The sequence below is a fragment of the Phalacrocorax aristotelis genome, chromosome 5, assembly GCF_949628215.1.
Source record: "Phalacrocorax aristotelis chromosome 5, bGulAri2.1, whole genome shotgun sequence".
Classification (NCBI taxonomy): domain Eukaryota; kingdom Metazoa; phylum Chordata; class Aves; order Suliformes; family Phalacrocoracidae; genus Phalacrocorax; species Phalacrocorax aristotelis.
The window spans coordinates 405870-421169 of record NC_134280.1 but is presented as its reverse complement, the minus strand read 5'-3'; the positions used below and the strand labels follow the sequence as shown (position 1 = coordinate 421169).

Genomic DNA, 15300 nt, shown 5'->3' with positions numbered 1-15300 from the left:
ACGAGTTCTAGTGTTCTTAAATATTGTAACCATGAAAGGTACAAAGCTACAGATACGTGTTTTGAATCTCTTTCTGTGTTTTTTTTTATCACCTGCCTTAAATTCATGGTGTTGCTTTAAAGTTAGAACTTGTGAGTTATCAATAAAGGCAGATTTCCATGTTTTAGATTTCTAAAATATAGGGTGCTGGTAAGAGAGGAAAAAACTCCGTAGCCTACAGTAGAATTGTTTGCAGTCTTGTTTTGGCCCGCAGTAGAATTTTCCTTCTGATTAGCAATCCACGTATTACTCAACTTTAACACCTTTTTTTTAAAAAAGATGCATTGTATTCCAGCATTGTAAGAATTAACCTGTCAAAGAAATGCGTGCAGGGTGAGTGTATGACATGTACTGCTTGGAGTGGGAAGTGAAACAGTTGTACTGATGGAGTAGGAATGGCCTGTGTGGGTGGTCTCAAGCAGCCACGTTGGCAAATGCACCTTGGGACGGTGGTGGAGTGTGGAGTGCGAGTTCATGGCTGGAGTCAGTAGCTTGGACGTTGAACCTCCTTCAGTTCACATTGTTTCTTACCCTTTCCCTTCTATGTGCATAGTCCCCCTGCCTAGCTCAGACAAATCAGTAATTAAAATATTCAAGAATTAGCATATTTGTAACAGTCTGAAGACTTTGTAAGGAGTCTTTTCAGATTAATCCAGACTAGTTCTGTAGTTAGTCTTCTAATTCAGATAGCAAAGCATGTTTGGCCGTGTTGGGGAGCCTTGGCTTCTGTATGACTTCCTCTGCAAAGGTGTCTCACTTCTACATACATTTATTGAATTAGCAACTGTTAGTAGTGCTTGTGGTACCTGAACCTAGTAGCATTTAAAATGCAATTTCAGTAATGTGTAGGGCAAAACGGTGAGGGACTGGTAGTTGTTTGCTGCATGTTTCATATGTTTGATAATTAACAGCTTTAAAAACAACGGTGCCTGTAAAATGCTTGCTGTGTCACACTGAAGTTGCGTATATGGTGCAGGTTGGGGTTTTTTTCTTTATTTATGGTTTGTTGGTGGGGGGTTTTGTTTGGCTTGTTTTTTGTTTTGGCTTTTGTTCCCCCCCCAACTGGATCTTAGTTTTGGTTAAATTTAGATCCAGCAGGAGAGAAGCTGGAACTTGTTAGCAACACAGGAAACGCCCTGAAAGAAAGTTTTTGATGTGTATGTTTGTGTGTAAATGTGAACTCTGCAGCTATATGGCTGGAGTTAGACTGTGGGGAGCTCTGTTTAGTTTAGAATAGTTTTCCATCTTTAAATGTTGTATTAGGTTCTGGTGGAACTTTGCTGCCATGTATTCTAATATAATTAAGTATTAATTATTGAATATCTGTGATTTGTCAAGAGCTGGTAGTTTTAAGTCAGATTCAAAGCTGTTGCACTTAAAATAGCTGAGGAATTTAATTGCTGAAAAGACAGAGTCCAGATTAAGCTGCTTCAGCTTTGTTTTATCTGGAAAAATACTAGAATTTGAGTAGTCTAAAGATTGGGCTTTTCTTCTTTCAGTCATTTACAATGAAACTAATCCATTTCTTTCTTAACAGATGTCCTTTCCTTAGAGTCTATATTTGCGACCACACTTGAACAAGTTAGGATTTGAACAATATACAAGCAAGAATAAATAGAAGCAAAGTATGACTTTTGCTTTTGGAAATTTAAATGAGATGGAAGTTGCTGGAGAGTTTAATGTGTGGGTTGGTTTTGGTTCGGGCTTGGATTTTTGCTTTTTTTGTGTTTGTTTTTTTTGTTGGTTTCCTTTGTTGTTGTTTTTGAACAAGAATGGCAAAACACAAAATATTCTCAAAGCGGATTTTGGAGGGAGACTTTTTCTGTGTTTTATACCAGAAATGCCTTTGAGTTGAGTTGATTGTTTAGTTAATATTCTTCAAGGTCTGTTTTACACTGGGCTAAAATCCCTTTGAGGTCACAAAGGGATTTTTTGTGTGTATGTGTTAGTAAGGACTGAGTTCCTGGATTTTTCTATGGTATTTGCCAGAAACTGAAGTTTGAAGAAAAGAGGGAGGACTATTACTGCCACAAAGTGTAGACACGGTTTTGCTATGACAAACTAAAATTTTCAGCACTTCCCAACTACTGATACAGAATCTTTTGTATGTATGCAAGAATTGCTTTGAAAAGTTCGAGAGACTATGAAAAGACATCAGGGGACACCTTCGCTTTATCCTCAGATAAATTATACTTAGCAAAGGTAGACTGGAGTGTAGGAACACTGTGCCTTCCAGCATGACGTGCTGAACTAACGTACAGTATAGAATTCACCGGTAGATTTAAAACTCTGGGAATACAGAGCTAGTGTATATAGAGTTTTTGTTTATTCGCTAAGCTATTTTTAGTACCAGTGTGGAGATTACTAGATGTATTTTCAGTAAGTTTGCAGTAAGTCAATCAACAAGTGATGGGAGACTTCATAGAAAGTTTTCCACTCATTCAGAGGTACTAGGCATATTTTGAAAGTTTTGGGGAAAAAAAAGATCTAATTAATGTTGTTTTGGTTTTGTTTTGTTTGTTAGGGTGTTTTTTTTTTTTTTTTTCCCCCTGACCAAAATGCTGCACTTTGTCTTTAAAAGACAATACGGAAAGGAGGACAAAACCGACATTGACTTATTTTGTTTTGCTGGAGTTCAAAGCTGTGTAAAAGTCTGCACCAGAGGAATATACAGAATGATCTGTTAGAGGGGACTTCTTCCTTTTTCTCCCCACCCCCCGTGCCTGTGCAGAGGATTCTTGTAAGGCTCTTGCATCCTCTGCAGCAGTTTGTGCCACCAGAGCTGCATCTTGGATCACACAGGGGAAACGGGCTTCTCAAGAGAGCTCATTTTATTTGTAAAGTGTTCCAAGCATCTGGATAACTGGCACCTGAGAAAGCTAACACTGCCCCTCAATCTGGTAGAAATAGGATTCTTTTATTCCTATTTTCATCATGTCTGCTAATGGGAAAAACAAATCCTTTTCTCCTTAGTGAGCCTTGCTTGAGCCTCCTTTCTTCCATTCCTAGTTTTCTGCAGGTAAAATTGAATTTTGTTTCTTTGCAGTTTTTCTCCTTTTGCAGGATTTTGAGCTAAGTGAGTTCTCATCGGTGTTACACCTATTCTCTTCATAAATCAGTCAACTAAGCTCATTTGATTTACACAGGACTTGCAAGCATCCCATTAACAGGTTAAGGTGAGGCAGTATATACTGTCTTGGCAAACTTGTAAGGATCTACACACGCCTAAGATTTTAATGAATAATTAATTTTTTGAAGGATACAAGTTTATATTCTCCTACTAGTTAAATTCTGGTTGTGAGGATTTAAAAAAAAAATTCTTTTTGGACACTTCCCTGGGGAAGGAATGCTTTCTGGCATCTGAATTAGAGGCTTTAGCGGTGCTTGGCTGCTTAATTACTGAAAGCAGTAGGACAACAGTAAAATTTCAATAAATAGGGGCTTGCCAGGTATTTCATATTTTTGGTAAGAGCATGTAAGATCTTGTCTATACCAGGGGGTTATTGCAGACTGAGGCAGGGTGTGAATGTGAAGCACTTTTCCCCTTGTAGAGACAAGCCTTTAGTCTTTTTTCAAGAGCAACCTCTGGGATGTTCGACGTTTGTTCTTGTCCCTAGTTTGAACTCTGTAGTGGACATACGGCTGACAAGGAGTAATACCTAAAGCGTGTTCCGGTTCATGTGAATAATGTCATTGATTTCAGTGGTCTGCTTGTGTGAAGAGAGTACACGTGTGCTGGGTTGTGGCGGGATTGGAGGGCTTGCTTGTTGTGGTAGATACTGCCTGTCATAAATGTTCAAACAGCTTATTTTAACCCTGTAACAAGGTCTCTTGATGCGACTGCATTGTACGTGAAAATGAAAAGTGCTTTAAGGGAAAAGGAATTGGAAGAATATGGATGGTAGTGTTTCGTTGTAGTTTACACTATAGAAGAATGCCTGAGTCTTTTCCATAAAATAGCGTAATCAAGTAATTAAAAACGGTAGGTTTATATTTCACAAGAGACAGAAAAAATTAGCATCCCAGAATTTGAGGTGGGAAGTAGGGAGGGTAATATTTCTGCTTTGCCACACTCCTATGGGTGAGATATCAGGAGATAGCTGAGCCAATCTAAGAGTTCACTGTGATTCGAAGGAGTGGTTTTCCTTCCTTCTACACCTGCCATGAGATCCTGCTCTTTTTCCTGTGTCATCTCTGTTGCTCATCTGACTCTGCAGTGCAGTTCAGTAAACACGTACAAAACTGTATCAGCGCTGGCGCAATGCAGCAGGAATATACAGCTGACCCCTTTGGCCATCTTGTACAGACTTGCCCATTATGACCTTGAGCAAACTGGTTTTTGCTCCACTTAAGTAAAATGGAAATAAGACTACTACCCTCCCTGCAGGCTGATATGAGCTGTAATATGTTTTGAGATGCTCTGAGGAAGAAGAGGCAATATATATAGATGCCTGAGAAACATTCTGAGTCATGTAACTTCTAGATTATGTAACTTAAACGTCTAGTCTCTAGGCAGCATCAAGAATGTTAATATTAAATTCCCAAATTTGCCAACTTATTTTATCAACTTAGACTCCTGCTTTACACACTTGTCCCCCACCCTGTGTGTGTTTAATTGTGCTAATGTGTCCTAGACAACAATAACAGTCCTGGTGTGTTTGAGCCTTGTGTTCCTGCTTATTTCCATGTTTTAGGGTCACTTAGGAGTTGCATCTTACTTCCCCCCACCCCCCTTTTTTTTCGGGGGATGGGGTGGGGATTATTAACAGATCCATTTAGGCAGTTGCATTCTCTTGAGGAAATAACTCTGTCTGCACTGCGTTTTTAATACAGGTTTCCAAAATTGTCTTGTATGACTTGCCCTACTTGAGCGGGAGGGTTGGCCCAGGTGACCTTCAGAGGTCTCTTCTAACTTCAGCCATTTGTTCGTCTACCCTAATCAAAGAAGTCTTAATGAGTGTGGCTACTTTTTGTCATTGTGGATATCAAAAGCTGTTGTGGCACCCATACTGCTCTACCTCTAGTAGCTGAGGCTGGAAGATAGATATCATAAAGAAGAAAATATCAACATCAGTTTGAAACCAGAGCAATATATTTCAAAAGTCACATTAAAACCTCCAAACGTGCTTACTTAATAATAGATGTGTTCATCTCTATTTTTAGGCCTGTGAAGCCAGAAGCATATAGGACATTATAATATGTCCTTTGTGTACAGAGTTTGGATGGAGCTCTGCATTTGATTTCTGGCAGAAGTGAGTGGCTGTGATTCCTAGCCATTTCAAGATCAGGTATTTTATGATTAGGGATTATAGCTAACATACTGCCCCAGAATTTCTAAGGATAACTGAAAGGGGGGGGGGGGGGGGCAAAATAGACCAGAACATGGGCCAGTATTGAACATCAATGGTTAAAATAGAGACCTGTACTGTTAGGAAAAAGATATTAGTAAAACAGGAGGAGAGGGACTGTTTTCGCTTTTTGAAAGGGAGGAAAATTCCATGAAAAAGAAGATAATAAAATCCTGAAAATAATCTGTTAAGAGGGATGAAGAATATAAGAGATCTGGAACTAGTTATGATAGGAACTAAAATAGAAAAAAGCTTTGAGTTTTATCAGCACCATCTTACCATCATTCAAGGAAGTACAGCTGTCTATATTAGTGTGACCCTCGGGCATACTAGATTCACTGGGAATTTGGAAAGTAGCTGTGATAATAAAAAAGCCACTTTTTCTGTGTTCTGGACATAATACTGCCTGTGACAGCTTTGCTTCGTCTGTTGCTTGATTTATCAAAGGGTTCCTTTTGTTGTGGTAGCTGCTCAGGGACAGTGAAGCTGCAGGGCGGCACTTCGCATCCCTGAGCAGCAAAGCTGTGTTAGAAGGAGCTCTGGGCCAGAGAAGTGAAATTCCTGTGGCTGTCAGAGTTGTGTGCGAGGGCCTGCAGTACACAGTTACACCAGCAGAACTGCCCCCTTGCCAGTTTGCGTCACTCAGATGGGGATGATGATCCTTCATTAATGCTTTTGATGGCTCTGCTGGTATAGGTTCCTTACCGTATCATAAAAGTGTGCAGGAATAGAGCTAGCTTTAGTTTCAATATAAGCAGCTGGCACGTGAGAGAAATGATGATATACCAGTGTGGAGAAGCTGAAGGGAGCTGTATTGCTGCCTCCTCCACTTGTAGATTCCTTTCAGTGTTGTTTTCAAAGTTTGAATTCCTTAGTAGAGTGACTGTCAACGATATCAGAATTTTTCCTCTTCTGAGAGGTCTTCTTAGCATCTGTAGTGATCCGCCCTCCTGAGTTACTGGCAAGCAGAGACAGGGCTGCAGACCCTGAAAGGAAGAAAACTGTGGAGCAGTGACTTTGTACAGTGCTGGTATGGACCAGCATTCTGTAAATGCAGCAGTGTTTTACTGGTCCCCTTCCCTGTTGCTGCGTAGAGTAATCCTGTGAGGAAGATAATCTGTGCTTACTGCAAATTTGCTTTTCAATGGATAAAATAAATGGTGGAAGAAGCCTTCACTTCTAGACACTAAGCATATATTTTCATATTATGTCCGAAATATTTTCCGTAACTTGTATGAATCTATTAAATGCTGCCAGGTTTCAATAGTGCCTGCTTTGGCTTAGTATCAAATGATTTCCTTTAGCATTTGGAGGGAATTTGCTTTCCTTTCCTGAAAGATCATCAGTCTGTTAAAGTCTTTGGAATTCAGTGATTTTTCCCCCCCCCGTGTATGAAGTGGTACCAGTATCAGACTAGATACAGTAGATGCAACAGGAGGCATTCTAGGTATACAAAACATCCCCTTAAAAATGTGTCTGAAGACAGTCATGCTGAGTGTTTACATGTAGTCTGGTGGTAGAATCATCTCATTTTGAGGTACGGCAGAGTTTCTTCAAATCTGGAGCTGCCTAATGCTTTTTTCCCTCCTTTGTTCTTGTTTTGATTTGCCAGCTTGTTATGTGTAGCTTTGTAGACAAAAGAAACAAACATGGAAATTAATGTGTTTGTTGGACCACATGCTATTTTAATATGTCCAGAAGAGACCTGTGGCGTTAGATCACTCTGAAGTCACATTTTTTTGGATATTGCCTAGAGTACTGTTTTGAGAGCTGCCCTGGCTTACCAGTGTACCCCACTGAAATTCTCAAGACATTACTCATTTTGGTCAGGCCATATTTTGGAAAAGATAGTCAGTGATTCTTTCTTCTTTACTTTTTCTTTCTTTTTTTTTTTTTTTTTTGAGGCTGATAAGAGCTTGGTTGGTGAAAAGGAACAAAAGTGGCTGCTTTGCAGGATCTGAGTTACAAATACACATCTTAAATCTGAAAACAAGACTCCATGCAGGCACATAACTGGATGGGTTTATGTAGAATTTTTTTATATGCAGGATTTTTCGTTTGCGTTATTTGGCAAGCTGAAAGTGTTAAGGAAATTGAAAGTGAAACTTAATAACTCTATACCCCTTGCTATTGGTTCAGTCTGATGTTTCCTTCTAATAAAGTATTTTATGAGATTAAATCCCTTTACATGGGATAACTTCCTTCCCTTGAAGTTTTAAGGTGGTTGAAAGAAATAGTAATTTATTTGTTTCTCTATGTGGACTGTAGCCTAAAAGCCACAATAAACAGGCAGATGGTGGTTCGCCTGTCTCAGCTGCAGTAGTTCATTTGCTAAGCTTATGGATTTTAGTGATATTTAGTAGGTCTAGGAAGGTTAAGTCACTAGTATTCAACCTCACTAGGTGGACTGTATAATCTTCTCAGTAGTGACATATGAGGGCAGTGTAGCCCTTGGCTGCTCACCCATCATGTGACTGGAGAACTTGTTGATCCTTTGAGGGGCATCTGGGTAGAAATGGTATGACAGACAAAACTGAGTTCTGGTTAAGCCAGTTCTGTCCTGGATTATGATAATTGACAAGTTTTGTGTATGCTATCTCATGAGAAAGCACTCACCATCTTAAAAGAATGTCCCGTACCAAAAGTCTACGATAATGCAACTGTCATGTCATTTTAAAATGAAATTTGGTCTTTTTCTCCTATGGAGGAGAGTATAAGAATCGCATGCACAGCTGGAGGAGACAGCCATGTGAGTTTTAAGGCATAGTGAATCCAATATGCCAGGTAGCATTTCCTGGATCAGCTTGCAGGGTTACGTTGCCATGCAGATGGGAAATGAACTGTCATTTGGCTCAGAATTTTCGAGCGGTGAAGACATCCTGGTGCTGCAGGAGAAGTGATATTTTTCCCTTTGCTGCAGCACAAAGAAGAGAGGACCCCTGATCGGAAATAGGTGTTGCAGTCCGTTGAAAACCCTTCCCAAAATAATTACAGATTTGATGTGTGGCCAGTCAGTTTGGTACTTTTATATGAAGCTTGTAGCCTGTCCTGTAGTAATATATTTTTGCGAAGTAGGTATTACTTCTGGTTATTGTTTGACTTTAACACTAAAAATATTTGTTACGTCTATATTGATTTCTTCTGCTTTTCCCCCCACATAACCTTATAGACTGTGGTGATTCCTTAAATAGGACACATAGTTTAACAGGAGTAGAAAAAGCTTGCTTAAATACACATTGCAAAGACTAACCCATACAGGCTGCCTGTTGAGCCTTTTTTTAGAAATGGGGGAGCCCACAACTCTTCTAAAGGACATACTGGAAAGGGCATGATGCCCAAAGAATTCAGGCTGTTAAAATGTTGGGATCAATTAATGTAGATGCTGATGTGCTATCTGTCCCTATTTGTACTGTGCTAGATCAATCCTGTCTTCAGTTTTGTGGGTCGTGAAACAATGTCTGGAATTGCAGCAGTATGAAGGAAGCAGGTTTAAACTGGTGTGGAGCGGTGGGCTGAAGGAAAACGATTTTGCCCATGAAGTTGTTTGAACTGCAGCCTGTATCATGTAAGATGGATGCGTTCTGCACTGCGTTTACTTTTGGCTGTGTGGAGGGAATGGTTGTGTTTTGCACGTAGCTTCTTGATGTTCACCTGGAAATTAGGGCTGTATCTAGGACAGCTGAGAAACTGGAGACGCATTTTATTTCTGTACTCCCCATCTGTGCTTTCTGGAGAGGACAGTGCTGTCATAACCTAAGCACACAACTATTCGGTAAAAAAAGGCTTGATTACTATGAGTTGGGTCAAGATTTTGTTAGCATGATTTTTGTTGTCTTTTCATTTCTGTATTCTGGTAAAGCTGAAATGGCAGTTTCTGACCTAGTTTTAGGCTCTTGATTTTCTGCTGACATAGCGTGTGCAGGGTGTCACTTCTGCCAGCTGGAAAGTGATGAGTTTTCTTGCCTAGTGTTTTGACCCTTTCATAATCAATTTTAAAGCAGGGGGTTTGTAACTTTTTCTGTCTCTAACATGGGAGGATGGAGAGAGATGGGATGAAAGTGGCCATTATGACAAAGGCAAGAAAAAGATATATCTATGGTTATATTTAATTTTCCTTTGCTTACTCCTGCCTCAGTGCAAACTGTCTGTGACATCCACTGGTTCCTAGGGATTGCTGGCTAGGATGCTCATAACGGTGTTTCCTCGGAATTTTTCTTAAACCTTGTGACCTGATTTCACTCTAAATAAATAGTGGCCTTACACTTAGAGGAGGGCCAACTTTTTTTTTTTTAACCCTTTTCATTGAGATGAGAATTATTGCTGAAGACAAGTAGCACGCAGTCTTCCTCTTACCCTCCCTTCGTTATTCTGCTCTCACCACACCCACCCACCTTCTTGCCCCTGAAGCAAAAATTTATTTTGCCGCATAATCTGTGTACACTGATCCCTGTCTTGCAAAGCTGGAGGAGAAGAAAGATAATTCATTGAATTTAGAAATAAAAGGCGGTGGAATGATATAGGGTAATTTACTTCTGTGATACCTAAAGATAAAATTGAAGGGAGAAAGCAGCCCTGGTGAGAGTCAAGTTATGCTAAATGAGATGAGACTTGGAGAACACTGTGGATCTTCTGATCCTTTGAGGAATTTAGTGGTATCTTGTAAATGTCAAGAGCTAGAGGGGCAGGGTTCAGAAAGAAGCCTAAATAGCAAGGATAAATTTGATAAATTCAGTAGGGATGAGAAGCAGGAGGTTTTTGTTGGGAATTTTTGGGGGTTTGTTTGGGTTTGGTTTGGGTTTTTTTGTAAGTCATAACTGAAGAAAGGGGACAGTCTGTAGAAGATGGTAGAAAGCTATGGTCTTGGCATTTTCTCTGGAGGGACTTAGCAGAATGGGAAGAGAAAGGGAAAAATAAATTTGTCTACATCTGTGGTCAGATATTTTTCATATGAGAAACAGCTGCGAGTCTTTTAAGATTTTACGGCTTCTCTGTTGACAACTGCTGCTCTTTTCCCTTAGTGTAGACAGGCAAGTGACTCAATGGGTGGTTCTTCATCGGCATCACTGTTGCATTGTTCAGGTTAGTTCAAACAGGTGCTTATGACCTTTGAAGTTAATATTTCTGACTTGTGAGTACTCTTCATCTGCTTCACTGCAAGATCACTTTCTTCAGCACTTCAGGGTTGTAAGAAGTAGTTCCCCATACTACTTAAAACAGTGATCTTTAAAACTGATGAACGGTCATTTCTGCAGTATTTGGCACCTGACCAAGAATTTTTCGACAGCCATCAAGTGAAGAGATGGTATTTTCCCCTGTCTTGGCAGTCCTTAGAGACACTGGCCAAAATAATTATCAATAGGGTTAAAGAGTAGCATAGCAGAAAAATGGGTGATTGCAGGATAGAATAGGTACATCTGTGAGATTTGGGGATTCAAATCTAGAACCAGACTGGTGGGAAAAAAGCTACTGCAAAAGCACATTCTAATAGCTAACATGGTAATGAGGTTTTTCTCACGCTTGCTCATCTTTCACCTCTTTCATTGTATTTTAATAGTGCTTCAGGGTGTAATTCTACTCTTTAGAAGTGAGCAGCAAACTGGAAACCTCAGTGTTCCTTTACAGTCTCCTATTAAATTGATGCATAGCTTTCAGGGGTGTCAGATAAGAGTGGGGGGATGTGGAGTATCTTATAGGTGAGATTAATAATAAGTAGGTTATTGAGTGACCAACAAATGCGGTATACCTTGTCAGTTTTGTATCTGTATTGATCTTCCTGCATAAGAAATATCTACAGAGGGTAAAGACCATAATTGTTTTGGGTATTGTAAAAAAATATTTCAATAATAGCTGTTTAACTTCATGAGTTTGTTTAGATTTGGCCAAATATAGCCCACTGGAAACATCCTATATGCCATTTACTTTTTTATTGCATGAAGTCAGAGACAGACCTCTTTTTCGAGTATCTGATTTATTTTCATTCATGTCTTTGAATAATAAAACAAATATATGTTATCAGAAGTTGTACCTTAAAAAAATAAAAAAGTAAAAAACACTATTCTCTTGTTTTCAGATGTTTTTGTTCATTCTTGAATTGGGAGTCTCTTAGATCTGGGAATATGCCCTCTGTTATAAAATGTTAGATATTGATGACTCAGTATGTAGTCATTTTTAAAGGATTTTTTTTTTTTTTTACTTACTGTCTTGTCTTGATTTCTGTTACATCAGTAAAACCTTGCTGCTTTAAGTATTTTTTGTGGTTTTTCTCGTTGGAAAAATACAGTTAAGCTAAAGGAATTTGAATTTGCCAGAAAAGGGAAATGTTGAAACTTTTCTATGTGTAAACACTGACTTTCTTAATGCATTTAAAGGCAGTGAAAGCCGTTGTGACTCAGTGAAGCTTTCTGCAAACCTTAGGAGTGAATCTTGGGATGTTTACAAAATACAAAATGCACCTTTTAAAATACAGCTTTTTTTGGAAGTATATGTTTAATAAATCCTACACTGAAAGGTGTTACATCCTTAAATACTCTGTGCAAATGGTAGAATGACTAAGATGTTCCACCCTTTATTTCTTTCCAAAAACATGCTAACTGTTTTTCAGGATTTGAATATGGAGAGACTGAACAACACAACTTGGGAAGCAGGTAGATGTGGAGCTCACGGGCATTATTAGCTCAGGCGGTTACATACCATGTAGGATTAGTTTATTTGACCTTTCCAGAAGTGATGAGCTTCTGTGGATAGATTTTTGAAAATAACCCACTCTGGTAGGTAAGGTGTATAGAATGTGCATGCTGCAAACCTTTAGGGAAGGTGGAACAAAAGTTAACAAATGCGAACAAAAGCTATGAATCACCTTGTTACTGATGTTAGTATCTGCAAGTAGTAGCTATACATGGAAAATACTCTCATGCAAGGGTGTTGCTGGGTTTTAAGGGAGACTCACAGGCAGGGTGAAAATGTGGAGGTGTGTCTTCTGTCTTCTTGCTTTTCAGAGGGGATTCTCTAGGTAGTGGAATGCTTTATTTGTGAAAGATTAGGAATGAAGTAAACTGTTGTGTGTGTCTGTGCTTGCAACGCTACACGTAACCTAGCATTTCTATTGCATAAACCTGATCTTGTTTTGAAGTCCCTCATTTATAAAAGAGCTGATCATACAAATTCTTAAATCAAGGGACTTTCCACTTCTTCCCATCCTGCTCTGAGTATGAGACAATTGTATGAAATGTCTTGTGTATCTAAAGACAAACAGTTCAACTGAGGGGAGAGCAGCACCCATTTTAAAGAGGATTTGACGTGAACTGGGGTGGGAGATCCGGTTTTGTAAGCAGCTAACATGATCTTTGATTGCATAAGCAAAAGAGTGTTGAGGTATTTTCCTTCTTATGTGACAGTATTAATAGTAACCCTTGGATAACAAGTCCACATCTGGTATATTTAAGTATAATTTCAATTTTTAAAAGTTTTTAAAAGACCTTCAAATGTTTTAAAAATAAACAAAAACCCAAATGACAAACAGGTGGTTTCAGGGCAGAATTTAAAAAATGGAACTAAGATAATCTAAAACGGAATTATTTACAAAAGCAATTGCAATAGCTGAAAGTGTTTCTGAAATCTTATTCAGTAAATTATTTTATTTAAGCTTAGCTGTGGAGAAAGAGGAAATGCAATGTGCTTAGAAGAGGCAAGATGCTAGGATTACTGGAAAATATGCTATCAACAGAAATATCTTTAAAATAAAACAAAAATCAGTAACCAATGTCTGTTTCAAGGAATGAGGAAATACAAACGTACAGTATTGCAGTTCAATTTTGATCAGTCATCTTGAAGTGTGAAAGATACATATGAAGAAATTTTTACCTGAAGCTGAAATGCTTTTGGATATATATCCGAAAGCTTCACAGTATGTACAAATAAGTTTGGGGTTTTTTTCCTCACCCCCCCCCCCCCCCCCAAAATAGTACGTAGCTTATTTATAATCATTATTTCTAGGCTATAGTATTTGTTTAGTTTCCCAAATGGTTCAGCTACACACCTTTGTGGAATCTGAATGATGTTGTAGAGTCACCGAGGTGTTGGCTTTAGAAATACTTAAGACAACTGTTTATTTTTTTGTACCTTGCAGCTTGCAAAGGAATAGTACATGTCGCAGTGTTTGCATTCCCCTGCAGAGCCTTTATTGGCTGGGGCTTTCCTTGAGTTTAATTGATATACCAAAAGGTGAATTTCTTTGGAAGTGGTTATCTTTCTTTTTGCATGCCATTTTATAGGGAAGAAGAAAGGAAATGGACTTTGCTTCCAGCTAACAGGCAACTTTTCTATCTGCACTGAACGTGTCTGAATAAGCAACCATCTCCCATGCCATTTCTTTTCTGTATTGGAACAGATCCTTGAAAAAACCATATGCGCAGTAGGGAAGTTGGCCTCAATTCCAAAAAAAGAGAATCTAGGATAGAATTGCCCTTGATTCCTTCTATTTGATCTCGTATTACCCCCTACCTATATCCTAAAAATAGGAATGACATATACTGTAAAATTTCAGTTCTATATCAAGCGTGTCTGTTCTGGTTAATCAAAAATTTGTACCTGCCATATTTGCAAAATAAGACGACAGTTAAATATAATATGCAGGTTTTCAGGTTTGGGTTTTTTTTCTTTTCTTTAATCGCCACTCTGTTCTAGAGTACATGGTCACTTTCAGATTCTGAAATTTATTAACAGCTCCAGGTCTTACCATTGCATAATGCAGACTTTCTACCATGGCATGTTTTTTGTATGGAAGAGAAAAAATAATCTCTTTATTTAAAAAGCAGGGTGTAATAAATACATTGGGACTTTTATTTTCTTTTTTTTTTTTTTTTAGCTTAGGAGGTTATCTGGGAGAGGGTGTTTGACTATGTCTTAAATGCTTAGAGTTGTTCTTCTTTCCTTTTGGAGTCTGAGAATTAGAATTTTTAGATCTCATACTACTGGGAGGCATATGCCATTTAAAGTAAGACTGAGTGAGTTAGAATGCACTTTCTACTACAGTACAGCTAGCTTCTGTAATGTTTTTATTCTGGTCCGTTTGACGATCAGCTCTGTGAAACCAAACCCTCACATAGTTACCCTCTTGTACTTTTGGTTCTGGTTGCATTACACCACTAAGCTTCTGGAGAGGGTGGGGGGAAAATGCATCCAGTGGTCTCTGTATGGCAGAGCTAGGTGAGACATGCTCTGTGAACTTCAGCAGGACTTCAGGTAGACTATTTCTTCCTTGTTCATGTGGCAATACCAGCTGAATTTTAATAAAGTCACTATTGTTCTGCAAGACTTTAGGGATTTTAAAATGCTTGTAAGTAAAATTTATCATACAACATACCAACAATATACAACACTGAATAATTTTAGAGGAAACATTTATGTTTCAAACCCCGGCAGAAGTTAAGGAAAAGCAAATTAAGAATGTCTCTGGAGCTCTAATTAGACTTCCCATTCTTCTACATATGCATTATATTTCAGCTGTGAATTATATGACTGAACAGAGTTTTCTTCAGTAAATGCTCTAAATGAACCTGTGAATGCCTGCTAGTACTGTTAAACGCTACAATACTCTTGAGTACAATTTCCTCAATTGCAATGTACTAAAATGAGCTGAGAAAATTTTCGTTTTAAGGAACTGTCCAATTACATATAAAAATGGGTTCCAAAGAACATAAGACCTTCAAATTGTGATATTAAGGCAAAATTTATATATCTAGGTTTCTGGAAAAAATGACCAGTGTCTGAATATGAAGCACAAAATCTGTGTTCGTACCAGACTCTTACATGGACCAGATTCCTATGGTGGGAAGTGGCTGGAAGGATTTGAGATGAGTCAAAACAGTTGTTCTCAGTTTTTTTTTTTGTGTGTGTGTTTGGTTTTTTTTTTAAG

General features: G+C 38.6%; 1 protein-coding gene across 6 annotated transcripts in view; it reads left to right on the top strand.

The window, feature by feature from the left end:
- The window catches only part of TANC1 (tetratricopeptide repeat, ankyrin repeat and coiled-coil containing 1), a 119121-nt gene that overhangs the window by 27255 nt on the left and 76566 nt on the right, over window positions 1-15300 (top strand). The window contains exon 4 of one of the 6 annotated variants that reach the window (XM_075092666.1): window positions 10406-10466. The exons of the other annotated variants lie outside the window; for them this stretch is intronic. Coding sequence (XP_074948767.1) covers window positions 10406-10466 — 61 coding nt within the window. The remainder of the gene's footprint in view (window positions 1-10405; window positions 10467-15300) is intronic. 6 annotated transcript variants of the gene reach the window in all.